Consider the following 27477-nt stretch of genomic DNA (forward strand, 5'->3'; position numbering starts at 1 on the left):
CTCTATCTTCTTTCGCTTGATGCTATTGTATGCCATTGAGATCCCAACCGTAACGCCGACGCCATGAGAATATGCAGCCGATATCATTCACTCCCTGAAATCAGAGATTGGTCTTGGTTCTGTTCCGAATGCGCGCACCAAAGATGTAGAAGAAAAGAGGGATCGGGATCAGGCCAATAGAGATGAAGGCCAGCAAGCTGTTACCCCACCCGAGACCAAGAGCGTTGTACATCTCCAGACCTCCAAGGGGAAGCAGAGCACCGGACAAGGATCGGAGGACAGCCAGCGCGGCAGTGACCGAGGCCGCGTAGAGAGGATACGAGTCGAGCAGGTAGTTTTGGATACACGTCTGTTCATCGAGTCAGCAATGTACTTGTATTGGTCACACTTGGGCAACTAGAACTTACCATGACACCCATGAGGCCGATGCTAAAGATGACAACACCAAGCATGGGAACGATGAAGTGAACGCCCTTCTCAGCAGTCCAGCCGTAGATGAAGAGGCCGATGGGCAAAACCACGGCGCAGGGCATCGCGATGATCGGGCTGAGGCGAGCCTCGGGTGTGTGCTCGATGTTTCTGGCCTTGTTCCTGAGGACGATGGCGTCGGTGAGGGCGCCGAAGAGGGCGATGCCGATCATCATACCGATGCCCGCGGGCAGGAAGGTGAGGCCGACAGTTCCCTCGTCGAATCCGTAGTAGTCCTTGTAGACGAACGAGAAGGTCGTGATGAGGAGATAGAGAATGCCGTAGACGATGGCCACGTAGAGAGCCATGAGGGTGACGATGGGCGTCATGAAGAGGAGCCTCAGAGGGCGGACGATGGCGTGCTTGAATGTGTCGATCATTTTGGCATCAGCCTGGAGCTTGCTCCGGAGGTCCTTGTTGCCCGTTTCCTTGCGCAGTCGTTCCGCCTTGCGTTCGAGGATGAGGGGGGCGTAGGTCTCCTTGATGAAGAACCAGGAGAGGGGGATAAAGATGCCGCCCTGCGATACGGTTAGTCACGATTGTCTGTTGTAAGGCACGATAGGTAGACGGCCAACATACCACGATGACAACTAGCCAGTAGATCCATCTCCACCCAGCGGCCTTGATGAGGTAGCCACCGGCAACGGGTCCAATACAAGGGCCAAGAAGGGGACCGAGGGCCCAGGCGGACATGGCTCGGCCGCGCATCTCGACGGGCATGATGTCTGCGATGCTACCACTGCCGATTGTGATGGGGACGGCGCCGGCCAAGCCCATGAGGAACCGGAAGGCCATCATCATGGCCATGTTCTGGGACAAGGCGACGCCGACAGTGAAGAGGGTGAAGAAGATGTTGCCCCAGATGTAGAGGCGGGCGCGGCCGTATACCTCGCTTGTGGGGGCGATGATGAGGGGACCGAAGGCGAAGCCGAGGATGTAGATGGAGACCACGAAGGTCGCCACTGTTGAGGAGGTCTCGCCGAATTCCACCATGATTTTGGGGATTCCGGGCGCAAACATTGAGGAGCCCTGGGAGTGAAGGTCAGCTTTAGTAAGTGATTGGGATCTACGACGACGGCTTACAAGTGGTCTACTGACGTTAGCAGGTGGGAATCACACAAGTTGAAGGATCAATGGGTTTGGACTCACGTGACAAAGGTAAGCATGGAGATTGCCGCAACGTTGAACCATTTCATCTTCATCGTCCAGTTCTGGGGGTTCTCCGGGTCATCGGGACCGTCCCAGTAGACGATGTTGGGATCTTGCTCCGTTTCTTTATCGGCCTCGCCACGATTTGTCGTCGACTCGGGGGCGGACTCGGGTCTGATGGTTGCGCCTTCTAGGTCGGAGGCGTTGGGGCTGATTCCCTTCTCCACGTCGGCGTCTCTCGGCGTAGAGCCCGAGGACCTCGGTTCCGCCGCCATGGTGAAATGACTTGTTGGAGTGTCTGTGTAAGTCTTGATGCCGTGCTCGATGTAGTTGGAAATAGTGTTGAAACGACCGGTACGATACGATCTGCGCTTCGTTCTCGAGTAGTTGTCGTCGTCGTCGCCGTTCAATGCTTTGACTGGGATTCTGAGCCTCAAGAAAGATTCTGGAAAAGTTAAGGCGAGGGAGAGGTGACATTATATCCATCGCGGGAGACACAGATCAGATTAATGTTCACAGTACGGATCCCCCTGCTCCCGTTGCACAAAATCTATGCACGCGCCCGCCCACGACGCCAGTAAAAGAAACCGAGACCGAGATACCCTGCTAGTACGAATCCGAGCGACGCAGCGATTGGATGACCGGTTGTTGCTGCAGGGGATATAGCTCAGCACGAAGACTCGACGGGCTCGGGCTCGGGAGGGTTTAAATGAAAACACATGGCCCAGGCCGGGGGGCTATTGGTGGTATGGCGGCTGTCCCTGACGAATTTCGTTCTCGTTTTCTCGTTCCAGCCATGCCATGCTCCAACCTGACATCCGGAATCTGATCGGTGTCAAATGCAACACGGACTCCTGTCAAGCAAAGTATCGGACGAGCATGCAGGAGAACTAGAGAACGGATCCTGCGAACGGCGACTGGGCCGTGGTAATTGACCTGACGTCCTACACGTGAAAATCCAAAGGGGAGAGAGGGGGGTACGGCTCGGTCTCGGTGACTATTATTCCCGTCGATATCGTGAACTCTGGATGACGGGATGTGTCTGTTGTCAGTGGTCACTTGGTTTGTTTGTCGCAGTGAATCTCCGACGGATGCACAAGCTAGCGCTACCTAGACAAGCTTTGCTATTCCCCGCCCCAAAATGGTTCAAGTATCACTAATCACGGAAAGACTTTCCTAGACATGAAGGAAAAGGAGAGGGTCATTGGCCGAGTGTCGAAGAGCAACTCGCTATCCCGAAAGTGTGAAAAGTCTCCCCTGAGCCAACTCCTGCGGTCGCCGGTGTGTCAGGGTCACTGGGCGCCGAGATTGCACAACTTAGCCAGGAGCTTGCATAAAACCCTCCGGAAGAGGGCCTTCCCGCTGGCCAGACCTTGCGGGCCAGACCTTGCGGGCCAGACCTTGCGGGCCAGACCTTGTGGGGGAAAATAAAGACTTTAGAAATTGACTGTTGGATCAGTCCGTTCGCCTCACCCCCCCCCCCCCCCCCCCGCTTTTATCCCTTCCTACCTACGAAGCAACAATAAGCGCTCCGCTGCCTAAATAGAATACAGCCCACGAGTGACGCGGATCTTTTCGCAGCACCGGGCTCTTCCAAGAACCCGCTGGCATGATTCCCGTTCCCAGCTAGATGCAGAAGCTGGGAAACCGACGAGGAATGGTTCGAGGTTGCATCGTGGCCGCCAAGGCCCTCAGTAGGCCAGCACCAGGGCAGCACCAGGGCCGGCAGCACACCGGGCTGCGGTTGTGACCCGACGAGGCAGAGTTCCGGTGAACATGTGGCTGGTGCAATCGGCCCCGTGGAGTACGGATACTTGAAGGTGAATCAAGGCCTCACTAGTCGGCCTAGTCTCTGCCGGAGTCCCCATCTCTCGGATCTTCTGGAATACGCGTACATGAGCAGTGAACCGCCAGACGTGAAACTTGCCATTCGATGCGCCTAACTTTTACACACGACACCCTGGCTGTATTGCGTGGCATACAGGTAATGCCCGGATTACAGTTCTCCAACGACGTGCTTGATCACGCATTCATCTGATCTTGGAAAATTGCCCTTTCCCCCTTGTGGCAAGACTCCAAACAAACCGCAGTATCACGGTTCAGTGCCCTTAGTTCCACTGGCTTGGGTTGGCTTTTCCACTCGTCTAATAAGCGTTTACGCTTCCTACGTCAAGAACCCCTCCCCTGAATAGAGATTGCAGCACATGAAAGCCAAGCTCCTCGAAGACTCATTACGGGGGTAGAAACCCCCGTGTTGAAAAGTTCAAGATAGGCAGGCCCCGGTCCAGAATTGGACATGGCGTTCAACCCCTAGTCCGCCCAGATCCTGGCCGACACAGCGGTTGCCAAGTCGCTGGGGCTTCGGTTTCGGGAACTAAGACTTTAATAACGATTTAAAAAAAAGGATTCGGCGGCCAAACCAGTTCCGGACGGATGCGGAGCCGGTAAGGCCGATAAACCCGGCTGCATTTCCCATGAATGAGGAGTCTGTACGGTGGGGGGGGCTGTCGAAGACGGAGATCTTCGATGTGTTGCAGATCCATAGTGTCGCTTAGCAGGCATGGCATGGGAGTCAAAGTAAGAATTATGGGTGGGTGGATTTGTGGATTTGTCGCTTTCGGTTTGGGCATATGTTGGCCGTGGAAAAGGACACACAGCCCCCTCGAGTCGACATTAACTTGGAGCGTCAACCATTTCGAATTCCTGCACTTTCAAGGAAACGTCATGGAGTCCGGTTTCTCACACACACACACACACACACACACACACATACACACACACACACACACACACTCTCTCTCTCTCTCTCTCTCTCGACCAAAACAGCAACGGCGGAAACTGTCCAGCTCACCGTAAGAGTCATTAACTGCCGCCAACGCTTGTTCTCTTGGGAAAGCAGGAGAGAGTGTGGGGTTCAGTCCCAGCGACACAGAATCTCGAATGTATCTTGTTCCTTGGAGCGGGGTGGCAGGGGCCGCTTATGTAGCGAAATTGCTGCCAGAACAATCGAATGATGAAGGCATTCCCGCCCGGCCAGCCCCTTTTTCACTTGCCCCTCTGCGTTGAATCATGATCATTAGACTCCTCAGCATCGCCACTTGCCAGCTCGAGCGTCGGTATACCGCTCTAGAGTTGCGTACGACGCGGTAGGCGGTTCTTTCCCACACACCAGCAGTTAACGTGGCGTACCAGCTGCCGCAGCCTTTCGATTTCGATAGCAAACTAGAACTGGCATACACGGTCTGGATGTAGAGGGTTATGTGCGTTGACACGACCAGCCAGACGGCTTCCCCGTTGTCTAGGGCGCCTCTCTGCCGCACGCGACATCTCGGTCTCCGGAGCGACCCTGGCGCCACGACGCCATGGAAAGAGTCGAGCCTCTTTGTGCAATAGCCGGATGGGCAGATAAAGAGTCTAGCGTAGAGAGAATGCGCAGAGGGTGTTGTCTTGACAGCTGTGCGCCAGGCCGAGACAGAAGCGGAAGAACGGGCACAGTGACGAAGTTCGTATGGTCAGCATGGCTGTCTAAGGAGACCATGCGCCGGTGTCTGTCATCGCCAGGCTCAGTCAGGCCTGTTGATTTCCTCCGGGGGCTGGATTCCCATCTTGAGATCGTTAATGGTAGCTAGGTTGTGAGAGTTTGGATATCGGCATCACCAGCAGTCTCGCTGTGCTAGACAGATCACCTAGAGCGAGCGGACTGTAGTTTGAGCTAGGACGGCGGCCGTCGAGTTTTCACCAATATTGAGAAGCCGTGGACAGGTACAGATTGCTGTTATCAGACTATGTAAGCCCCTGGCATCGTTAAAAGGAAATGAAGAAAGACCGACAAGGACGGATCAGGACCAAGCCGGAGTAGTGCGCTCAGCATGTCCGTCAGAACACTATACTGGTAAACAAATTCCGAATTACAGGTCGGACGCAGTGGTCGGAATTAGCAAAGCATAACGGGTCGCGATAGGTCTCGCCTGCTCGTTCTAATCTGAGATGGTATGATATGAGATGAGCGTGCTTTCAATCAGGTGAGTGCGCTAAGTTGGTGAGTGAGTGAGTGAGTGAGTGAGTGAGTAGATCGCCCTATTAGTCACCCTCCGGCCGGTCCCCCAAAAAGAGCCAGTTACACAGACCTGCTGCGTGCACTAGTGACTTGCATTAGCGAGTCTTCAGTGGCCCACATGCATGCCCGCTAATGTACAACCCTGTTCAGCGGCCTGCTCGCTGCCTACAAGTCCCACTCAACACCTCGCAGAAACATCATCATCACCATCACCCCTTGACGCGGTTCACCACCCACCCGACGCGGTCGCGTAGTGCACCAGACAATGAGCGCGTCCACATGTCCCCCAACGCGCCTGACACATCGACGAGCCCGGGCGAGGTAGCATTCGCCGACGACGCCGACCGCTTCGTCCCGAAACCCCTGATCGACGACCTGCTGCGCACGCGCTACTGCATCCCCGGATCTGTCTTTCTCGTCGAGGACATCGAGTCGCTCCCTGTGCCGCGCTCGAGACGATGGAGGGCCGTGAGGCTGATGCTTGGGGATGGCGAGTTGTGTATACAGGCGCTCCTCCGCGGGGAGATGCATCGCTTCCTCGATACGGGCGCTGTGAGGGTCGGGTGCTACGTACGGTTGGAGGAGTTCACCGTCCGCTTCCAGGACGTCGCCGGCGATCACCTTCCCTCTGGACGGATGCGGCAGATGGTCTACTTGGTCGTCCATGATCTGGTCACTGTTGGATGGCACACGTCACTCACAACCCCAGACGTGTATCCCCAAAGAGCGCAGGAGCCCGCGGCAGATGACGATTTCATCTCGGATAGCGACGTGGATGTTGCCAACGCGGAAGCAGTCAAACTTCCTACGCGGACACGAGATCCGAAACCGCAGAACCCACCACCCTCGACGCCGAGGCCGCAACCACGAGATAATCACTCGATGGATGAACAGAACGAGGAAGCCGACGATGCCGAAGAAGGATTCGAGGTTATGCAAGTGTCGGAAACCAAGGCGACGCAGAGGAGAGCCGAGGCGAAGAGCATGCCAGCAGCTGGTGTCGCCCTCCCGCGAGACTGGACAGACCCGAGCATCCCGCTGAAATTGACGCCTCTACGATCCATCCCGAACCTACCATACAAACAGAATTGGTCCGTCAACGTCCTGGCCGTCGTGACGTCCCTCTCCGACGTCGAGCCATCCCATATGCCTCCGCATAACCAAAGGACGGCGCGGCTTGCTGATCCCAGCACCGGCAAGCAGGTCATCCTAACGGTCTTTCTCGACGCGGAGGAGTTCAGACCTAGGGTTGGTAGCGTCGTGCTCCTCGTCGGAGTCAAGAACCATCGATTCGACGGCGGCTGCTTGAAGAAGTACGTCAGCGATAGGCCCAAGCCGGGACGCCGCTGGTGGTTCGAGGAGCCCCGGCAGTTCGATTGGTGCGACGTAGAGGGCATGGAGCAGTGGTGGCGGCAGCAGTCACAACAACAAGGGACGACCTTTGGCAACGCATGACTCGGAGGGCACACACTTGCCACACGCAAACAACATCAAACGACACGTACATGAGTCTCAAGAACGGCAACGAGTCTTGGTATTGGTTTCATGCTACAATCTAGCGTTCGTTGTTGCACTGCATGGAACTTGCGAGCCCAATACTCCTCTCACCTCAGGCTATGCTCAATTTGAGGCACATGCCAGAGGAGGAAACGCCTCTTCATCCTGTCTAGTTCAACCCCCACGCGCCTAGAACGTTCCGTCCACCCCCGTTTGTCCCCTTGCCGCTCTGCATCTCCAGCCGCTTGACCCGGTTCACGAGCAGCCCCACGCAGATTGGGCCGATGATTGTGCAGAGCGTAATGGCCCACGTCACCATCAGGAATAGCTCGGAGGGCTGATTGGGGGCACCCGTCCCGCCGCTGAAGATGCCAGTGCTCTCGGCCAAGGCTGAGATCAAGTATCCGATTTCACCGCGAGCGACCATGGCGAAGCCGAGAATGCAGGCCGGGTACACGGAGACAGGCATCTCTGGCTCCGGAGATGCGTTCTTCGGGGTGTTCGCGGCTTGCGGAGGATTGAAAGGCTGGAGAGGCACCTCGCTGGCCTGACCGTCCTCCTGCTGGTGTTGCTGGTGATCTCGCTGTGGCCTCGTCTCGCCGCTATTAGGGGACGCATCCGTCCCGGTACCCGCGCACTGCGCTCCAGGAGCAAGCTTCTTGGACTGTTTCTTGCTCGCGCCAGATATCTTCGCGGCAACCCGCTGCACCGTTTGAAGGGGGCTTGCAAAGGACAACAGCCACAGCCCGCAAAGCATCTTGCTCACCATCATCAGGATGGTGTAAACGACTCCACGCCACACAATGGGGCCGGAGAACATTCTCGTTATTGGGACGGAGAAGCCGATGGATGCCTGAGAAAGTCAGCCCGATTGTCGATACATCGAAATAGAAAAACAACTCACGAAGAAGAATGGCTTTAAAACATGTTCAACGGCCTTGCTGTAGTAATGCTCGTAGATGTTGACGCCCGAGTTGTACGTCTCTGGCTCGCGAACATCAGGAGCCGTCGCCGTCGCCGCTGCCGCTGCCGATGCAACAGCAGCACTTGCCTCTATTGACGAGCCGGTCCTGACGGCCTTTTGATTGGGCGTAGTCGACGAGGACCCTACTGCAGATGCCACTGTCATGCTGCGGGCGCGAGCTGCGAGATGAGGCACCTCGCTATCCCACCAGCTGATGGTCGCGCCTGCGACGTAGGCTGCAAGTAGGCTCGAGGTACCAGCGAACGTCCCTCCGACCACGAGGCCAAATAGCCAACACGTGTGGAGGACGAGCGCAGTCTGCCGCAGACGCAAGATGTCATCCAGTTTCGAGCCGGGGCTCTTCTCACGCATCGCATTCAACCGGAGCGTCAACGGTCCTACGATGAACTTGCACGCCGCCGGCACCAGCGTCGCGAAGCCCAACGAGACGAGGACCGGCCGGACCACGGTGACGGCGTTGAACCCGCCGCTGCCGCCGCCGCCTAGGTTCGAGACGATCTGGACCATGATCAAGCCGATGACGTCGTCCATCATGGCGGCGCTCGTCAAGACGACGCCCATGCGCGTTGTCGTGAGGCCGCTGGTGCCGAGGACCGTGAAGGTCGTGCCCAGGCTGGTCGAGCAGAGGGCGGCGCCGGCGGCGAAGGCCTGCAGCGGGGATGCGCCGACCATGGAGCCGAGGGTGAAGGACAAGCCCATGGGTACGGCGATGCCGGTAATGGCGACGCCGATGGACAGGAGGAGGTTCGCCTTGAGAGACCTGAACGAGGTAGAGAGGCCACCTGCAAAACGCTTGTTAGTCGTCGAATTCAGCATCGTAGGGGATGCACAGAAACGTCTGATTGGCTTCTCTCACCTTCAAAGACGATCAGTATCAAGCCGAGATAGCCGAGCTGCATGATCGACTGCTCCATCTCCTGGGGCAGCCATTTGGCGCCGGGAGTGCCCCAGGCGATACCAAGGAAGACCTGGCCGATGAGGCCGCAGTAGACAAGCTTGTCGAGGGCGAAGTTGACGCCGTTGAGCAGCAGCAGGAAGCCCGAGAGGATGATGATTGTGGTGATGGAAGGCTCATGGTAGGCCAGCGAGGATTCGGATATCGCCATTGTGATCGACTGGGGGACGTGCCCTCGAGAAAAAATTGAATTCTGATGAAGGAGTTTAACAAGAGAGGTCTGCTGCCGGTCCCTTGGGGTTAGACATATATCCAGCAATACGAGGGCCGATGTTGATCCATCGCAAAGTCATGTGAAGGGTGAAAAACGTTGCAGCTCTTGGCGTTAACAGCGCCCTCTCTTGGCGGTCATGGTTCCCCTGAAAGACCTGAAGTCTAGCGTACGTAATCAGCGTACGTAATCAGCGTACATGGGCGTATGACATCATCTTGGTTTCTATTGTCAGGGCCTTTCCGGTACTAACAAACAGCTTTGGCACTAGCAGAACATGAAAGGCTTGGAACCTGTTTAATAGCCGTCAACTCGGTCTACAAGGCCACAACTTGGTATCACTTTTGCCAGAGTTTGTTCTCAATTGGCGTATCGCCAAGCTTGCTATGCAATGGTTCGTAACGCCAGCAGCTAACGGGCTCTCTGTGTGTGAGTAGTTCACCGAGGGACCAGTGTTTATAAGAGAATTGAACCTCGATATATTGAACAACGAAACTGTTCCAGCCAGGTATATATTAACAATGGTAAAACAGAAAACCGCCGAGGTGACCAAATATCCGAACTCGTCAAATCTCCCAAACTCAAAATTTCAAAGAATAGACACCGCTGCCAAGTCTCGCGAAGGGGTCCAAACATCGGATCCCACATGAGTTATCGAGCCGTCACTCGGTCATGGTACTGCCGGCGGAGATTAAGCTTCCGTCTTCCTGTCAACTTTCACGAGGAGGCGCCGCCGTCGTCGTCATCTTCCTTGTAACGTCGGGGCCTTACACCCCACGGCGCGCCTTGCTCGACACGAGGTTCACGCTCCTCCTCCCCTTGTTTTCCTTCTAGTCCTTCTTGTCCTTCTTGTCCTTCTTACCACCTTCGCCTCCGCCGGGCGCCGGAGCAGCCGGAGCAGCCGGCGCGGTGGCATTGCCGCCCGCGGGCGGCGGGATGGCACCGCCGCGGTTGAGGCACGAGTCGTTGTCCGGCGCCGCGACGTTGATGGGCACCTGGAGCACCTGGCCGACCTCGATGAAGTCCGGGTTCGCGACGTTGTTGAGCTTGGCGATGTCGCAGATGCCCGAGTTGAGGAGCTTCGCGATCTGGCCGAGCGTGTCGCCAGCTATGACGGTGAGCGCCACGTTGCGGCTGGCGTTGTTGACGTCTCCGCCGCCGGCCTGGGGGATGGAGGGCGGCGCCGCGGCCTGCCTCTTTGTCGGGGAGAAGACGTTGGAGAGGCCCCGGGTGATGAGCCCCCGCGGGTCGGTCTGGGGAGGCGGTTTGTTCAAGGGGTTGGCCTGCGCGAAGCTGGTGAGGCCGGCCAAGGCGAGATAAATGATGGAGGAGCGCATGGTTACGGTAGCTTGTCTTTGGGGGGGGGGGGTGTCTGGCTATGTGAGTCGGGGGCGATGGATGCTCTTTGACGGGCTGTACGTTTGAGGACTGAGTTGAGTGAGTGACAGGACCGACGACGAAAGAGAGTGAGAGATGTCGAGCCACAGGACAGGAGATGGGATGCTGGGGGCTATATGTCAACTGATGGGAGTGTTCGATGCAAGGAAGACGGCAGTCAAAGAATGGCTCAGGCACTGGGAGTTGGGAAAGGTGAGACGGAACAGCCCCCTTCCCTCCCTCCCCTTCCACCCCTCATCTGTCAAGATAACAACCTCCACGAAACATCTCTCCGGCTTGGCACGGGCTGTTAGTGTCATGCTAAGGAGGGGCCCCAGTTCCCGCGGTTTGCCGCCGCGCGCTGGGGCAGATTGGCTATACGCTAATCAAACCCTTAACAACGCACATTTCCCCCTCGATTCGAGCCGACGATTATTCAACCTAACGAGCCGCCGCCGACTTGACATCGCCTTCCGCAGGCTAGATGAAGTCTTCCTGGTAGGGCAGGAAGCAGAGGTTCCATCTAGCCTCCCGAAGGAGCCGGGCGAACTTCATTCCCGGCGCAAGCGGCACTTCCGGGCCCAAATTGAACACCACCGATCGACTTTTCGACTTCGCTCCCTCAACACCTTTTCCCCTCAAACGATCGAAGACCCCCTCGAAAAGACAAACAGACACTAGGGTCGCTGTGTATAGCCACGGCAATACACGGCTGTGCTTGTTACAGAGCCTAACAGCAAACCCTACAACCTATCCTCACGAGGTTTCGCCCCTTGTGGTTTCCCTCGTGGCGGTATAACCTATCACGATATGCTTCGGACGGCTACTGGGACGTTGTGTAAACCAGCAGCCTGCGGGCTCTGGGTCGAGGGAGAGGAAATACTGGCGGAATCGCGGTTTAGGGACGACCAAAGCACTGTCTCGGGCAAGCCAGCGGCACCCAGAGACAGCTCGAACACATAGTTGCCTCTAGGCACGACTTGGAGGACGATTTGGTCTGTATCTAGTAGTAGTTATAGGCCTACGGCTCTCCACGCCACATACCCTTCGGGAGGTCTGCCGCAAGGGCGGTTGCGCCCTTGCCGCCATGGCGTTAAATACAACAACAACAACAACAACTGTCAAGATAACTCTAAAACGGCAACATACGACATACGACTCTGCCACGGTTCCCAAGAAGTCGCCGGGCGGACTTGGGTCCGTTGAGCCTGGCATACCAGGATGCGATTGGGCGGCGGACGTTAGGGAGTTCGAGATTCGAAGTGAGGCCGTCCCGGCGACGTCCTCAGAACCAGATCCACCACGTTGTAACCTATTCAAGAGACACTAAGCCCTGCGACGGCCGCCCTACGAACACCCAGCCGAGCCGGAAGAGCGGAGGCTAGCGGACGGGTGAGGAAGGGAAGGGGAGGCCGTTGCAGCCATGGTGTAAGTGAGGAGACGAGGGTGCTCTGGAACCCGTCGATGCCGAAGGCAGTGAGCCCCCTCCCCCAAAAAGCTAAATTTATGGAGAGGGTATGAGATGCGCGTCGCAGCCAGACGGGCGGGCTGAAACGAGCAGCAGCACCATCATCGACCTTGATACTGTGAGCGTGGGCGTGGCCGCCCGTTGAGTCAGGTTCGGCTTCTTTTGCTCTCTGTTGGTTTGTGAGAGAGTTAGCAGGGGAGAGCCAACAAAGATGGGACAGACGGACCCAGCAACTTGAGACGGAAGCGCCCATTTCCAGACGGGTTTCTCGCGTGTCCTCAAAACTCTATGTTCGGTGCCGTCCGTCAGTGGGATCGCGAGGTGACGGTACACTCGAGTCAGGGCTTCTCCCACCTCGGGGAAGAGAGACAAGGGAGAGACTTACACACATCATGCAGAAAGAGAGATAGCCCGAGAGAAACGCTTGGCCGTGATAACATTGCTGGACGAGACCCTTTTAATTCCAGGTCGACATGCTACAGCATTCCATAAACTGATTCTTAGAAGATGATGTCTGCTGTGGGTAACAATGTCGAATGAGCAATGCATCACCCTTTTTGGTTGCCAATCCATTCTTCAGTAGTGTTCTTGGTATCGAGAGGACGGGAGCTCTTCGGTCGTTCTCATGCACAGCCACCCAAGGAACTTGATGATTTGCAGGACATGACCAGATGAACTGTATCGTTCTGTTGGTCACACACACACACACCAGCAGCAAGTCTGATCTTCGCAGGGAACGCGTCTTACACCCTTTAAACCTCTAAGCCACCACAAGCCAATAGCCAGCCCGCATTGCGCTCGAATGGTCGTCACCCAGCTTCCTCACCTCAGAAGTATCCATTTTGCTGAAACTCGACATCTAAGTTGGTCTTGCGGCAAGAATCACGCCCCTCCGTTAGCTAGGGATCGGGCGGCCTGGTTTTTTCCCTTTGATAAGTAGGCGATCTCAATTTCGCAGAAACTGGCCAAGATGAACGCCCGACGTATCGGGACCGTGTTCTCTTGCCGCCTTGCTGAAACCTAAGAGTCGACATGGACATCTGCCCGTCCGAGGGGATCATCTTGCGCAATCTTACGAAGTGAAACAGCCCGGTAGATGAGGGGGGGCTATTTTTTCTTTTTCCTTTGGGAATGACCATGAAACTGGTTAAGCGACAAACGCCTCTTTGAGCTCGGCGAAAACCCGACGGCTCGCACGGTTGATACATATGAGAGAGAGAGAGATTGAGAGTCCCTTGGCAACCAGCAATCCTAGGGACAAACGACAACCGAGCATCGATATTAAGTAAGCTTACTTGAGGATCTCTTGGTTCTACCCATTGCGGCTGCTCCTGAGAGCGTGCAGCGTTTGATCGGCTCGACTAGTTTATCTCGCAGCAACATGTTCCTGACCAGGTCGAACTGCCCCAAGGTCTTGATTGCAAGCCCAAAGAGAACACCCTACACAACCAGGAGCGCTTGTGGCATCGTCTTAGGGTTCTAGAACATTTGGCAGTTCTGTATCGCTCCCGTTTGACTACTGGACACCAAAGCTCGCTAGTTGCGTGCAGGAAATATGACAATTAAGATGCTTTCGCCCATTGTAGTCAGGGAAGCCGGACAACCTCAACGTAATGACCTGCATGGTTCGAAAAGGCCAGAGGCTGAAGGTTGGACACCCCATCTTTGTCTAGCCAGACCATGACGTCAATTTTCTTCGACATCGTCCTCGTGGTACTTGAGAAACTCGGCCATGGTCTTCTCCACCATGGGCTCCGCGCGGAACTCGCCCCCGATCCCCCTCAACTTGGCCGCCAGCGCCTCATCCGACTCCCACCCCAGCAGCAGCGTCACCAGCTGCCGCGTCACGCCGCGGTTGCAGTCCGGGCAGATCATCCGCGGCGGGTGCCGCGAGGCGCTCCGGCAGGGCGCGAAGTACGCCACGCAGAACCAGCCGGGCTCGCCGTCGACCTCATCCTCGAGCTGGAAGTTGAGCGCGGCCGAGGCGAGCCTGGGCATCGCCGCGAGCGCGTCGGCGTAGGCCCCGACCAGGGGCGCGAGCGCGTCATCGTCGGCCTTGCCGCGGAAGACGTAGACCGGGTTCAGCAGCGCGTGGGCGGCCTCCTCGAGGAAGCTGAAGTCTTCGAGGTGGAGGTCCTCGTGGGCGTTGTTGGTGCGCGACCAGTGCGTGTACGGCGGCTGGGGAGGGACGTCGTCGCGCTTCGTGAAGTACCAGCCGCCGGCCGGGGTGTTGATCAGGAGCTTGACGTCGAGGAACCTGAGGCTCGGCCAGGGCGTGCTGCCGAGGCGTCCGATGGGACGGAGGAGGGACTCATCGAAGACGCCCGAGACTTTTAGGCTCACGAGGTTCTGAGAGAACTCGCATATCACAGAGCTCAGCGGGTCCGGGATCCCCGGGTCGTGCAGAACATGCGGCTGAGCCCTTTCGTTCCTCTGCCTCCGAACGAAGAAATCGAGGTCGGCCTTGTTCAGCGCTGGTAGAGACAGGCTCCCGATGGCTTCCGCGGCTTCCTTCCGGTGGCGTACGCGGATATCCGGGAACCGCTTCTCGTCATCGTCCATGCTGAGCTTCAATGACTCGAGGTTTGGCATCTTGGACGCGAGGACAATTGGCACTTTCGGACACGTGTTTCGGTGACCGTACCTATCATCCGGCCGGAGCATCGCCAGCTGTTTCACTCTTTGAAGGGTTGGTAGCGCATGTGAGTCGAGCAGTTGGATGTAGGAATGCAAATATCTGCCCTCGTATATGCCATCCTCCTCGGGATACGTATCACTCCAGGGAGCGTGGTTGAACCGCCATGGATTGTCCGAAGGCGATTCCGGATGGTTTATGAACAGTGCCAGGCGGCATGCTATCGTTTCGGAGTCTTCCACCTCCCAGCTGTGAAGCACCTCGAACAAAGCTGCCATGCCTCGGCTGTAGCTTTCGTCGTTGGCGGTTCGCTCTTCTGGTGATTCCGCCCGCCGGGCAGCTGCATCGTCGTAGGGCGAGAGAAGGATGGTGACGGTCAAGCTGGCGAGATGATGCCGTCTCGGTGGTGTGAGCAACTCATTGAATTTGGCCAATTCGTCACTGGTGATCTTGATGGACCTGAACGTCAACCTCTCCACTGCGGCTTGGAAGCGGCGCGAAACGGCAGCAACCGGGGCCAGGGGTAGAGAGGGCCGGCCGCGGACATCGTAGGGTGTCTTTGGCTTAGAGTCTGCTGGTACCAGGTGGAAGACAATTTCGTCAATTATGTCTTGAGGTAGGGTTTCCATGGTCTGATTGATATAGAGATTGATGAAATAGTAATCGGGATGTGGGAGAGTAGTAGCCAAGCAGAAGCAAAAGGTAAGACATCATCGGGTTGTCAGAACCCCTCTTCGATGATGCTGGCCTAAAGTTTGCAGTCTGCAACTTACCTGGGCAGCCAGCAGCTAGCTAGCTACCCGCTCAAGTTCCAGACCAATCAAGAAGACGTTGTTGAAAACAGTTCGACACTAAACCCTTTCCGGCTAGCAGTAGGCGATGAAGAAGCTGTGCTCCTGTCGGGAAGAAATCATGTTGGTGTGTGGATGAGCGTGTTACCAAATTGTTGATTATTTCATGATTTCATGGACCGATTGACAGTACAATGTTACCTCGATCCCAGCGGTGCATTTGCATATGTCATAAACAACGAGTCTCAGGTAAGTTATTCCGTTTCATTTCTCAGAAACCCCAATATTGAAGCGCCATGTTTGTCACTTTGTGCCGGTTTCTTACCATCGAGACTTGAGTCAACTCATACCGCTCGGGTCCCGGGTCCGTACGGAACGGCGGCCCGGTCCGCAGTGCCACCACTGTGGTCATAACACAGGGTCTCTGCCCAGCCTAGAGCCGCATTTGCAACAAATCTACGTGTTGGCATCTTTGCGGATCGTCATCAAACCTTGTGGTCCTAAGCACAATTCCCACAACCTGTTGAACTCGCACAGCGTCTTTCGGCCTGTAGTAATCACTTGGTTCCAAAACCTCTGCTTACTCCATGACTTCAGTTAACAGCTTTCTTCACTTTGTCACGTTGATCTCAGCCTCAGCTATCCCCTTCGCAAGGCTTGCCCATTTCGCTCAACTGCTGATCAAAAAGTCGGCTTGTATTGGTTGTGACGTCACTCTGAAAGTAGATACATCGTGCCAACTGCATTCAATCAGAGTCGTCCCCAAGCGCCTCATCCTCGCCACCAGTAGAACTGGCAAACGCTGCAATAGCCTTGCTGAAAGCGGCTTGACGCCTCTTCTCCAGCGTCTCGGCATCCTCCTTGGTGCCCGCGGGAGCCTTCGAGATCATCACGTTGGAGAGATCCTTGCTGGCAGTCTCGGTTTTCTGCACGTTCTTCTTCACGAGGCCGCCGACCTTCAAGCTCTCAAGCCGGCCTTTGTTGGCTACCATGGTGTTCAGCTGGGTCTCGGTCAGGTCCACGATGGTGCTCATCTGATTCAGCAGTTTCTTCGCATCGTCATCGGACGGGTTAAAGTTCTATCGGCGTGGCGTGCCGGTGTCAGTCAAGCCGGCTTGGGGTGTAGAGGCTGAAAAAGCAGGTCACTCACCCCATACTCCTTTATTCCTTTGTTGATAGTGCTGACAATCGAATTGGACTTGGTCCCCAGCTTAATGGCATCTTTGTAGTTCAGGTCGTTGCCCTTCTGGAGGATCTTGATGGATTTGGTCACCTTGCGCTCGATGTCGCTGAGGCTCTTGGAAATATCGGCAAAAGACATGGTGTTGGCTATATGCTGATCGCAAGTTGAATCGAAAGGTTTGGTGCCGTGCTAATGTATTGCTAAGGCTGCTCTTGTCTATGGAGGTAGTTCAATCATGTTGCTATCGGCCTTCGCGGCCTTTTTATCTCTCTCCGGATCACAGTATCGTGATTCACATGTCGTTTGCTGCCTCGGGTCACTTCCACTTCTGGTCTTTCAGACCACGGCAGCTCTGTAGAGCATGAACCAGCTTCAGCTAGGGAGCCCTGAGCGATGACGTGCACACAGAGCCTCAGCTTCAGGCGTCCAGCAACTGTGGGAGCTAAGGCCAAGGGTCTGCCCTCGAAACATGAAACAATGCGGAGGCCGCCCAGCGATCTTTCGCTTGCAGTGGTCAAAAGGACATCGCCGCGCCGACCAGAGGGTTCTAATAATGGCAGAAGGTCCCGAAAAGTAGGTCCAGGTGACGACTGCTTTTGTATAGAAAGTTCTGTCACGAGGCGTTATTGGAAGAGTTTCAGTGAAGATATATCGGTGAAGATATGGCTCAGGCTTGTCGATCTACCGGACGACAGTCAACACATGTAATGGCCGCCGCCGACGATTGTACCGATTGGCTTTCGCACTTCTTGCGAGGAATCGATGCCGAGTCTTTCCCCACAGCCACACTGCTGTTTGGCATGAATTTCAAGCCGCAGACTTCCCTGGCTGTGGTATGGTAGAGAGGTTTCTCTCTGTAACCGACAAGCTGCAGCCTCGGCATCCTGACGAGAGTTCACGTGGGTTTCAGTCGGCGATTCTCGACCGAACCTTTGAAAAGGTGAATAGCAGCATAATGCAGTATTTTACAGCATGCTACGAGACTACGGACACTTACCTGAATAGAAATGTTGCAACGCTACGAATTGCGCGGTCTGGTTATGGTCCTCAAACATCAAGTCTCACAGGTCCGAATCCGAGTGCGAGACTCTGAAGCATTCGGACATGGTCTCCGGACGCCACTCATCTTCATTACCTGTGTACAAAACAATTCTTGGTAATCACATTGCTGACACGTCGCTGCAACCATCTAATCGTGACTAATCTGCCATTCCGTGGAATCTGCATTCGAGGCGTCCTCGACTCGTCACCGTCTAGCCAATGCAAGGAGCTAGGCGAGTCTCGCCGCTTTGGCTCAGCTTCTACGATAAGCCGGGTGAGGTCAGGGTGAGATTAAGGTGACTTGCGCTGGCTCGGAATACCCCAAAGAAGGCTCTTTAGACACCTAAGAAGAAGCTTGATGTTGGCGGACAAATACTTGCAGTATAAACAGAAATTATTGAAAAGTACTGGGAATCCTGATAATTGGAAAGGGCCTTCATGCCTAGCCAGCAGGGAGCGCTTATAGATATCATGGCCAAAGAGAACATAATTCAACTTTCATGGCTCAGTAACTCATGCCCAAAACGAATTGTATAGGGCCTACTTGCCAGTATCCATCATCCTAACAGCATTCTGCTCGGCGGAAGAATCTCTCTTTTGCGCCACCACCCACATAAACTCGGCGTCGAAATCCGGATCGTCCTCCTCAAGCTTCCCATCGCCTGCTTGCAGTACTTCCACCTGCAATATGTCGAATCCGACTTCTCTCAGCAGTGCCTGATTCCCTTCCACGCCATAGCTGCTCCAGAACATCCCATACCCCAAGAATTCGCCATGGATTTCTTCCTCGTCGATGGTAGCGAGATTGAAAACGAATACTCCTCCGGGCTTTAGCGAATCATGGATCTTGACGAGCATGGGCTTGAGCTTCGACCGCGGAAGGTGGAACAGCGTGTAGAAACTGACTGCCCCATGGAAGCTCTCAGGCTCAAAAGTGAGTGCTGTCATGTCGCCTGCAACGAGCGTGGCGGCTGGGAAGCGGGCCCTTGCCATTTCGATTTGTCTGGTCGAGATGTCATTTGCGACAACGTGCGCGCCGTGATCGAGAAGCATGTTCAAGATGGGAACGCCAGGGCCACAGCCAAGCTCCAAAATATAAGGCGAAGGCTGCAGCTCTTCCAGGAGCCTCTTGGCGTATCTCTCCCGCGGCGATTTCTGGCTGTCAACCCACTGCAGATACCATTCTGAGATGTGGTCATAGGCGTATTCGACGATGACTTCAGGTGCCTCAGACATCTTGCGGGGCGAATCACAACATGGGACAAACGTAGTTGAGAGATGTGGAAGAGATTGCGTGCGTTGAATGGTGCCAACTGCAAAAGGGCCATCCAACCTTTTTCTTTCTTCTTTCTGGCTCCTTCTCTAGAATATGGAGCAACGTATCCCGGCCAACGAGAATGTGTACTACATGCAGAAAACATGACATGGGGGGGGGGGGGAGGTTACCCGCTGATTTGATCCATTATTCTATGCGGTGTGTACGATGTCCGCGCACCACGCCATGATTATGTGAAGCCCCATCTAGATAAGGTACATTTGGAACCACTCCATTCACAGACCAAGGTGGACTCTGGCATCCAAGCGGCCGCCATTGTCTAGTAGTAAGGAGAACTGATGGGTGGAGAAAGGTTGTGGTCAGGATATAAGGAACGACGAGGCTGCTTTTCGATGGGGCAGACTGTTATAAGCACCAAAACTGACAAGTACAGCTTCATCTACCCTGCTCTCCTGCCTCACCTTGAGTGAGCCACCTTGAATACTAGTTTCACCCTTGAAACAACTTCTTGGGATAAGCCGCGAGAGAGGGTTGAATGGCGATTCCATCTAACGCTGATCTAGAATTCCCCTTGGCTGCATTATCGTAGAGGACATCGCAGTTGGGTTGCTTTCCAGATATCAATCAACAAGACAAGGAGAGAAAGTTGTGCATGATAGCTGGTATTGACTGATTTGTAAAATTGTACAAAACAAAACACAAATGTTTAGCTAAATTCAGCTTCAAACCCAACATCAAATCTACAGATCTTACACAGGTCTTGTTGACTAAATGAGTACTTAATCTTTCTGATAGTCTCTGTTGATAATGACCGCAAATTCACTGAAGACGTTTCCAAAATTGTTCACTTCACTTTTCGTTACACTTGACGAAGTTAAAAGGAGAGGCGTCTCCTGTATCACACAGCTGCAAGCCTTTCAATATGTACATGCTAGCTAGACACACACCACACATATACCCTAAGCAACCATAGCTAATAGGTTAAAGTGGTCACCTCCTCCACTTATCAAGACCGATGGCAACGTAACGTAAAGTCGAGTTGGTGCCACTAGCGAGTTCCCTAAGTGATTTGGCTTACGATACTTCTAGAACAGGTGTCTCGAATCCCTTGTACTCAAGCCAAAATCAAACTTGCAGCTACGTGGAGCGAAAACGGCTTGTTTCTTTCTTTCTTTCTTTTTTTTAAACGGCCACAATAGTCCCGCATTTGACACTCGACAAGAGTCTGATACCATGTTTTCTGGAGTCAATTGCCAGTTTGCAGCGATTTCTGTTTCTAAATCACGACGCGAGCTTCCGCTGGAGTCGGGACTGGCATCCTTTTGTCTGATCTCAGGAATTGGCAGGGTAGGCAATCGGCTGTGACGTCACCTCACTCAACCGGGCGGTCGACGAAGCTTCATCTCTGCATTCTGCCATAAAGAATGAACTATTCTTCTCTGACGAGAGAATGACTTGGCACAAGCGAGCGATGAACAAGATCGAATGGCTTCTTTTGAGTTTAACTTTGGATAATACGAGCGCCTCTTTTCAAAGCCCTGCTGTAATCATTGTCCAATCGTCAAAGGTCAGCGACATGCGACCTGCCCATGCATGAGCGGTTGAAACCTATTAGTGCTGTACAGAAGCTCGGATTTATAGCACCAAATGTTTCGTGCATATATTGTAAAGTACGTGTAGGTATCTGAGCAAGGAGCATAATCGAATTGCGTCATACACAGGAGAGAACCTTTTCTGGAAATCGACGTTGACCAACACCGGGGTTTTGAGTTCTTGATACCAATACGTCAACAAGTGTAGGGTCGTCAGTTTGAGGCGACACGTCTTGAATCTTGAAGCTGCATCCCGCCACCCTCAACCGACACAACCAGTCATTACTGTTGCTGACCAACACCGACGCTTCCCTAATAGACACAACGTAGCATTCTTCAATTCAACTGAAGGCTGGCGCAATGCATGTCGGACAAGAAAGGGTGTCCCGAATCCTGCAAGCATGCATCATCGCCGGCTCGATTTAGCCGTGTGGCGGCGTCAAAAGGACACGAAGGTATGTCACAGACTAGCCCGGAAAAGGTCGAACTCGAGCTACGATTCGTCAGAGCCGTTTCCCGTTGGACCAACGCCACTGGACTCTCTCGCCCCAATCTCAATGGTTCCAGCACCACGGTAGACCTGTGGGCTATCGTTGGCATTGATACGACAGCCTACCCGAGGCACTTTCTCGACTGTGTCGTTTATTGGCCCGATGAAGCGATGATGCAGCCAACACGAGCTTCCAAGACTGGTAAAGCAGCATGGGGTTGAAGAAAGTAGCACGCCGGGGTCGCCTATCTCCGCGTTCTTCCCCTGTCACCGGGGAACCAATTAGAAGAGTAGAACTGCCAGAGAGACACAAGGGATACACCCATGGCCCTCTCCGTCGAGCGCTTTCCGCAGCTGTGCCACCGGGCGGCTAGCCCGCATCAGACGGAAGCAATGTTACTTTGGTACCGAGGCGCCGAGGAGACGCTCGACAGGGCTTTTGGAACCGAACTGCATGTTGCCTCGAAGCGGCGTAGTGAAAGTTTCCAGGATCAGGGCTTGAGTTGCTGGATATCACGGACGGGGGGCGGGGGGGTCCTTCATGAACGCTGCTCGTTTCGTTTTGCCTCCTGTCATCATCTTCCACCGCGGTGTGTAAATTGCTTCTTTTATGCGACTTTGATTTGCGGGACGAGGGAGAGGCATTTACCCAGGTAAACGACTCACGAGCCGTTTACCCGCCGAGCGCGCGCGCGCACGAGAACAAGCGACCGATTCGGGTCCAATTTACGTCGGGGGCACGGTTGGGCTCTAGCGGAGAGACCTGGGGAAACCGGCGAGGAGTCTTACGTACGTGAATCCGTAATATCTGGATTGCTGTCGATAACCTTATTTCGCCAACCGAGGCGCTGGGACATAAAGTTGTTTATAGAGATGGCAAGATTCTAGGACGGGGTGTCGACGGTTCCTTTTGGGAGCTTGGTTGCTTCAGCGTGACCGCGTGATGGAATCCCCCTCGACGACATGCTGAGAAGCCCGCCCAGTGTCATTCCCCGCGGTGGTGTTAACGACTACAGAAGTGTAAAAGAAACCGCTGGGGCCTATTTGCCGAGGATGTTGCCCGAGTCATTGACGGCTTCATTCGCTGGGTTGTACATCGTACAGAGTACGATTAGATGAATGTGCCGATTCAATGACAATGCCGACGCGCCGTCTCACCAATCAATCCCCAACGACAAATCAGCGGGAGCTTATGAGTGTGACCCCCTCATAGGAGGAGGTGGGGGGGGGGACCTTTTGCTTCGGGCGAACGAGGTTGGCAGGGATGCGGTCGTCAGGAGAGTCAAGGACGCACTTTGCCTTTGCTTCCTCCAGAGCATCCTTTTGCGGAGACGAGGTGAGGGGAGGGGGGTTGGGCTGGTGTGTGTTTGCGTACAGATGGAGGGGGTTCTCAGTAAGTTCTTTGGATCGTCCACATCCATTCGCCCGCCACATACCTGTAAACTGTCATTTGCCAGGCAAGATCAGTGGTAACGCCCTCTCCGTGATTGGCTTCTTTCTCCTCTGTCGACAGACCATGATCCGTGATGTGAACCGGTATCTGCCGTCTCTTCCGAATTGCCTTCCCGAATGATAACAGTCGAACCGTCCGCCACCCCGGCTTCCGTCCAGCCTGCGTCGGAACTGCGCTTTCCCCAGTCCTCTCGCGTGCCCTTTGCAGGGATTCTCTTCGGATGAAGAGCTACGAAAACGGGTTGGCGCCATGGAGACAACGACGCTAGACAGGGACCATGCCCGGTATGCCAAGGTCCCTTTGCAATCGGTAGATCCACAGAAAGGGGCATGACTTTTTTAGCACGTTTTTTTGTCCGAGGAGAGTGGCGATGGCTGAACATTCGTGTGTTTTCTATCTCACAGCAGAGTACCTGTAGCACTGGGTGACTGGTGGTAATTCCCCTTGCTTCCCCGACCTTGGCCACCCGTCTTGGGAGCTGCTTGTGCCTGCTTGGCCGCCATCCCGTCCTTGGCGCCCAGTCCCCTTGGCGATCGATCTAGCAGGCGGCTCTTTCGAGTTGGTGTGTCTTTCATCATGAACCCTCTCAACGTCATGTTGTCTTTTGGGATTGGCAAGTTCAGCAGTTCATGTGGCGTTGGAAGGCGCTGCGGAAGGGAGAAGAAGGCGTAAAGAGAAGACGAAGAAGAGAAGAGGACGGAGATGAAGAAGAAGGAAGCGAGCGGAGGTCGGCGGCGGGCGGGGATATGGATTCGTTGCCGTCGCCCTTCTCACCCTCTCACTTCAAGATCCGACGTGCCTACGAACGCATCGTATCGTTGATCATAGACACACACGAACGAGAGAGCCCGGGCCCTCTTTTTTTTTGTGCATGTCAACGCACTTGGTTTCGCCCCACGAGCCCAAGGCACTTTTGATTATCGATGTGCTCCAGTCAGCGTCTCTCTCTATCAGTCGGTGGAGAAGATACAGACTACTCTGCACACTACACTCTACAGTCCGCTCCTCACAGACCCCAGACCCGTTGTAGTGTGTGTCGAACTAGTCGGGGGGTTCTCTGTATGTTCTCTGCATGTTCGGACGCAGGCCGGCGGACCGGTCTCTCTGCTCTGGGTGTGGGTGCCGTACTGTCCCGGGACCATCCTATCAAAGGACGCCGTTACACCTCTTCCGGGCAGCCAGAGTCCAAACCTTGCCATCCCAATCCCACCCTCCTCGACGGTGGCGAGGAAGATCCAGGTTCTTTTGCAACCGTTGACCGGGTCTACAATGATTGACCGGGACCGCCTTGGCTGCACGTATCTCAAGTGTAAAGATTAAGCAGGGGGGCGGGCGATGCCGTTATCGGTCAGGTCAGTTCAGTCAATGCCATCTGTCGAGCCAACAATGGACCACACACACACACACACACACTTACACGCGCCCGTCCAGACAAGCTTCCGGGCACTTTTGGAGCGATACTATAGACGCGACAGACAGCTTTTGAACTCTATTAGGCAGGTCGAGCTATCGGGTCCCCCTGGTCACCGATATGGCTACGGACCATGGTGTCAGTCAGTCTAGCCTGCCAGTCGATGGCCCATGGACAAAACACCACCACCCATTCAAATACTACAAGACGGCGCTCGTTCCCCGTCAACGATTCAGGCTCTTCCCACATCCCTCAGTTGTTACGGCCAACCAACACCAGCCAGCCTTTTGAGTTCCTTTTGCCCTTTGAGAACTCGGCGAACTCGGGGCGGAAGTGAACCTCACCCAAAACTTTCAAACCCTCCCCCCCCCAAAAAGACCCAAAGGCCCAAAACAGCGACACACACACACACACACACAATGGCCTTTAACAAGTGGAGGGGCAAGGTGTCGGAGCGGCCCATCGTGGTCGACGCCGTCACGACCGGCACCGACGCGCAGGGGCTCGAGACGGTCAACCCGGAGGCCGAGCTGAAGAAGTTCAAGAAGCTTCACAAGTGGGATCCCTTCCTGGAGATCGACACGCTCGACACGGCCGAGAATGCGCTCAACTCGGGCGACTACGAGAAGGAGGCCGCCGTCGAGGCCGCCCTCCACGAGGACTCTCCCTACGCCGAGGTCCGGGCTTCGGTGAGTTGTTATTGGCTCCTCTTTCTCTTCATGGTGCCACATGTCGCCGTGGTTCTGTCTGTCGGTCTGACTAACACGCAATGTCCCAGGTACTACCCTTTGATGACCCCGACATGCCCATTAACACGATCCGCGCGTGGACCATCGGCGCCGTCATGTGCACCATCGTCGCCGCCTGCAACATCCTGCTCGGCCTGCGCCGCTCGCCCATCATCATCACCTCCACCGTCGTCCAGCTGGTGTCGTACCCGATGGGCTGCGCCTGGGCCCAGTTCGTGCCCGAGGTGACGTTCCGCCTCTTCGGCAACGAGCTCAGCACGAACCCGGGGCCCTTCAACGTCAAGGAGCACACCATCATCACCATGATGACGGCGGCCGGCGCTTCGGCCAGCTACGCCATCGACATCCTGCTCGCCCAGGAGCTCTTCTACAAGCAGTTCTTCGGCTGGGGCTTCCAGGTGCTGCTCATCATCTCGACGCAGGCCATGGGCCTCGGCATCGCCGGCATCTTGCGCCGCTACCTCGTCTGGCCGGCCGCCATGGTGTGGCCGGCGACGCTCATCACGACGACCGTCATGAACTCCCTCCACGACCACTCGTCCTCGGACCCAGCCCTGACCAACGGCTGGAGGATCGGCCGCTACAAGTTCTTCCTCATTGTGGCTGCCGGGACCTTCGTGTACGAGTGGATCCCCGAGGTGTTTGCGCAGTTCCTGCAGATTTTCACCTTTGTCTGCTGGATCGCGCCCAAGAACGTCGTCGTCAACCAGATCTTTGGCGGCCAGACCGGCCTCGGCCTCATCCCCATCTCCTTCGACTGGAGCATCATCTCGGGATACTTGCTGTCCCCGCTGCAGACCCCGGCCTTCGCCATCGCCAACGTCGGCGTCGGCATCATCATCATGCTGCTCGGCTGCGTCGGCCTGTCCTGGGGCGGCCCCGACTTCTACCGCTACCTGCCCATCAGCGCGAACCAGAACTTTGACCACTTCGCCGAGGCCTACAACACGAGCCGCATCCTGACGCCCGACTTCACCTTCAACGAGACGGCCTACAAGGAGTACTCGCCCCTCATCCTCGGCCCGGCCTTCTCGCTGAGCTACGGCATGGGCTTCGCTGGCCTCATCAGCACGCTCGTCCACGTCGCCCTCTTCTACGGCCGCGACATCGTCGACCGCACGCGCTCCGCCACCAACGAGGAGGCCGACGTGCACCTCAAGCTCATGCGGCGGTACAAGGAGGCGCCCGAGTGGTGGTTCATGATCATGTTCGGTGTCAGCTTCGCCTTCGGCATGATCGCCTCGCAGGTCTGGAGCACGCACCTGACGTGGTGGGCGTACATCATCTGCATCCTCATCGGGTCCTTCTTCATCCTGCCCGTCGGCATCATCCAGGCCGTCACCAACCAGCAGACGGGCCTCAACGTCGTCACCGAGATGATCGTCGGCTACATGACGCCCGGCCGCCCCGTCGCTATGATGCTCTTCAAGTCGTGGGGCTACATGCTCTGCTACAACGGCCTGCAGTACGTCTCCGACATGAAAGTCGGCCACTACATGAAGATCCCGCCGCGCACCATGTTCGCCGCCCAGACCTTCGCCGTCGTGTGGCTGTCCTTGGTCCAGCTCGCTTCCTACAACTTCCTGCGCGGCAACATCGACGGCATCTGCACCCCGAGCCAGGCCCAGGGCCTCACCTGCCCCCAGGCTCGCACTTTTTACAACGCCAGCGTCATCTGGGGCGTCATCGGGCCCCGCCGCATGTTCGGCGCCGGCCAGCTGTACTCGTGGGTCAACTACTTCTGGCTCATCGGCGCCGTCTGCCCCGTCATCCAGTACTTCCTCGCCCGCCGCTACCCGCGCAGCATGCTCCGCTATGTCTTCTTCCCGGCCATCTTCGGCGCCGCCGGTATGATCCCTCCCGCGACCATCTGGTGGCTGGGACAGTGGGTTATTGTCGGTCTCATCTTCAACTGGTGGATCCGTGCCCGCTACACGGGCTGGTGGAGTAAGTTCTTCTCGTCAACCCAACTTTTGCTGTTGGGGGGTTTTGTTTTGTTTCGTCTTGCTAATCATATCTCTCAGCTCGCTACAACTACGTGCTTTCCGGTGCTCTCGACATCGGTACCGCCCTCTGCATTGTGGTCTCCGGCCTTGCCCTGGGTCTGTCCAACACGACGTTCCCCGACTGGTGGGGCAACACGGTCCCCTTTAACAACCTGGACTCGGATGGTGCTGCCGTCAGCAAGATCCTTCCCAAGGATGGATCTTTCATCGGACCGACCTCCTGGTAGAAGAGGGTTGAGCAGCTATCTTGGCTGCGTGTTTGGAGCAAGTAAACAAAGTACGATAATGTTCGGTGGTAATAGTGGCAAGAGTGTTTTGAAACTCCGATGTACGGACCTAGTTGATATAGTTGCCTCAGGGCATACTGCATGATTTCATCTTATGACAATGACAAGATATCCCTTCTTTTGATCACACAACCATTCTTCCTCTTCCGGCGGTTAGTGACTTTAAGCCGTCACTCACTCTGAGTTATCTTAACTACCAGCAGCTGGTTATGGTTGGTTACTCTACTTGTGCAAGTCTCTTGGTGCGCCCTCCCGAAAACAACGTCAAGACAAACTTCCCCTTGTGGAACCCAAACCGAGTCCGTGAGACGTTGGATGTTGATTGATTGATGAACATACAGGTTGGTTATGCCGCAGTGCGACTTGGACCCCAGAAGCCCCCTACCCCCATAATAC

The 27477-nt window shown here is 55.4% G+C and overlaps 10 protein-coding genes across 10 annotated transcripts; 2 read left to right on the plus strand and 8 right to left on the minus strand.

Annotated features, from left to right (window-relative positions):
• Window positions 1-100: 100 nt before the first annotated feature.
• Window positions 101-1892, minus strand: CDEST_07285 (Putative major facilitator superfamily, MFS transporter superfamily; the record flags this gene model as incomplete). The annotated part of the gene is made up of 5 exons (XM_062923444.1): window positions 101-349; window positions 408-986; window positions 1048-1497; window positions 1552-1558; window positions 1618-1892. 5 exons carry the CDS (start codon window positions 1890-1892, stop codon window positions 101-103), a joined length of 1560 nt encoding a protein of 519 aa, XP_062779495.1.
• Window positions 1893-4595: 2703 nt separating this feature from the next.
• CDEST_07286 (uncharacterized protein) lies at window positions 4596-5136 on the minus strand (the record flags this gene model as incomplete). Its single annotated transcript, XM_062923445.1, has 2 exons — window positions 4596-5031; window positions 5111-5136. The coding sequence occupies 2 exons, from the start codon at window positions 5134-5136 to the stop codon at window positions 4596-4598; spliced, it is 462 nt and encodes a 153-aa protein (XP_062779496.1).
• A 670-nt stretch (window positions 5137-5806) lies between these two features.
• Window positions 5807-9429, plus strand: CDEST_07287 (Putative nucleic acid-binding protein; the record flags this gene model as incomplete). Its single annotated transcript, XM_062923446.1, has 1 exon — window positions 5807-9429. The coding sequence occupies one exon, from the start codon at window positions 5807-5809 to the stop codon at window positions 7127-7129; it is 1323 nt and encodes a 440-aa protein (XP_062779497.1). The 3' UTR covers window positions 7130-9429.
• On the minus strand, window positions 7132-9424 carry CDEST_07288 (Putative cation/H+ exchanger, sodium/solute symporter superfamily). The gene is made up of 3 exons (XM_062923447.1): window positions 9013-9424; window positions 8076-8938; window positions 7132-8024 (listed from the first exon to the last, which is right to left on the minus strand). The coding sequence occupies exons 1-3, from the start codon at window positions 9260-9262 to the stop codon at window positions 7341-7343; spliced, it is 1797 nt and encodes a 598-aa protein (XP_062779498.1). The 5' UTR covers window positions 9263-9424; the 3' UTR covers window positions 7132-7340.
• A 210-nt stretch (window positions 9430-9639) lies between the features above and the next one.
• Window positions 9640-10923, minus strand: CDEST_07289 (Putative LysM domain-containing protein). The gene has a single exon (XM_062923448.1). The coding sequence runs from the start codon at window positions 10657-10659 to the stop codon at window positions 10153-10155; it is 507 nt and encodes a 168-aa protein (XP_062779499.1). The 5' UTR covers window positions 10660-10923; the 3' UTR covers window positions 9640-10152.
• Window positions 10924-13421: 2498 nt separating this feature from the next.
• CDEST_07290 (uncharacterized protein) lies at window positions 13422-15529 on the minus strand. The gene has a single exon (XM_062923449.1). It carries the CDS (start codon window positions 15429-15431, stop codon window positions 13854-13856), a length of 1578 nt encoding a protein of 525 aa, XP_062779500.1. The 5' UTR covers window positions 15432-15529; the 3' UTR covers window positions 13422-13853.
• An 810-nt stretch (window positions 15530-16339) lies between these two features.
• CDEST_07291 (Putative Cell wall mannoprotein) lies at window positions 16340-16914 on the minus strand (the record flags this gene model as incomplete). The annotated part of the gene is made up of 2 exons (XM_062923450.1): window positions 16340-16672; window positions 16744-16914. The coding sequence occupies 2 exons, from the start codon at window positions 16912-16914 to the stop codon at window positions 16340-16342; spliced, it is 504 nt and encodes a 167-aa protein (XP_062779501.1).
• A 1377-nt stretch (window positions 16915-18291) lies between these two features.
• CDEST_07292 (Putative S-adenosyl-L-methionine-dependent methyltransferase superfamily) lies at window positions 18292-19107 on the minus strand. The gene has a single exon (XM_062923451.1). It carries the CDS (start codon window positions 19051-19053, stop codon window positions 18358-18360), a length of 696 nt encoding a protein of 231 aa, XP_062779502.1. The 5' UTR covers window positions 19054-19107; the 3' UTR covers window positions 18292-18357.
• A 3531-nt stretch (window positions 19108-22638) lies between these two features.
• Window positions 22639-23321, minus strand: CDEST_07293 (uncharacterized protein; the record flags this gene model as incomplete). The annotated part of the gene is made up of 1 exon (XM_062923452.1): window positions 22639-23321. The coding sequence occupies exon 1, from the start codon at window positions 23008-23010 to the stop codon at window positions 22639-22641; it is 372 nt and encodes a 123-aa protein (XP_062779503.1). The 5' UTR covers window positions 23011-23321.
• A 1137-nt stretch (window positions 23322-24458) lies between these two features.
• Window positions 24459-27021, plus strand: CDEST_07294 (Putative oligopeptide transporter, OPT superfamily; the record flags this gene model as incomplete). Its single annotated transcript, XM_062923453.1, has 3 exons — window positions 24459-24728; window positions 24818-26735; window positions 26813-27021. The coding sequence occupies 3 exons, from the start codon at window positions 24459-24461 to the stop codon at window positions 27019-27021; spliced, it is 2397 nt and encodes a 798-aa protein (XP_062779504.1).
• Between the last annotated feature and the right edge of the window lie 456 nt (window positions 27022-27477).

Source organism: Colletotrichum destructivum, chromosome 4 (assembly GCF_034447905.1).
Source record: "Colletotrichum destructivum chromosome 4, complete sequence".
NCBI lineage: Eukaryota > Fungi > Ascomycota > Sordariomycetes > Glomerellales > Glomerellaceae > Colletotrichum > Colletotrichum destructivum.

Coding starts and splice junctions, on each gene's coding strand:
- CDEST_07288 (XM_062923447.1), bottom strand. CDS start 9,262: ATGGCGATATCCGAATCCTCGCTGGCCTACCATGAGCCTTCCATCACC. Junction 8,939..9,012: donor GATACTGATCGTCTTTGAAG/GTGAGAGAAGCC, acceptor AGCGTTTTGCAG/GTGGCCTCTCTACCTCGTTC. Junction 8,025..8,075: donor TTTTAAAGCCATTCTTCTTC/GTGAGTTGTTTT, acceptor TGACTTTCTCAG/GCATCCATCGGCTTCTCCGT.
- CDEST_07289 (XM_062923448.1), bottom strand. CDS start 10,659: ATGCGCTCCTCCATCATTTATCTCGCCTTGGCCGGCCTCACCAGCTTC.
- CDEST_07290 (XM_062923449.1), bottom strand. CDS start 15,431: ATGGAAACCCTACCTCAAGACATAATTGACGAAATTGTCTTCCACCTG.
- CDEST_07292 (XM_062923451.1), bottom strand. CDS start 19,053: ATGTCTGAGGCACCTGAAGTCATCGTCGAATACGCCTATGACCACATC.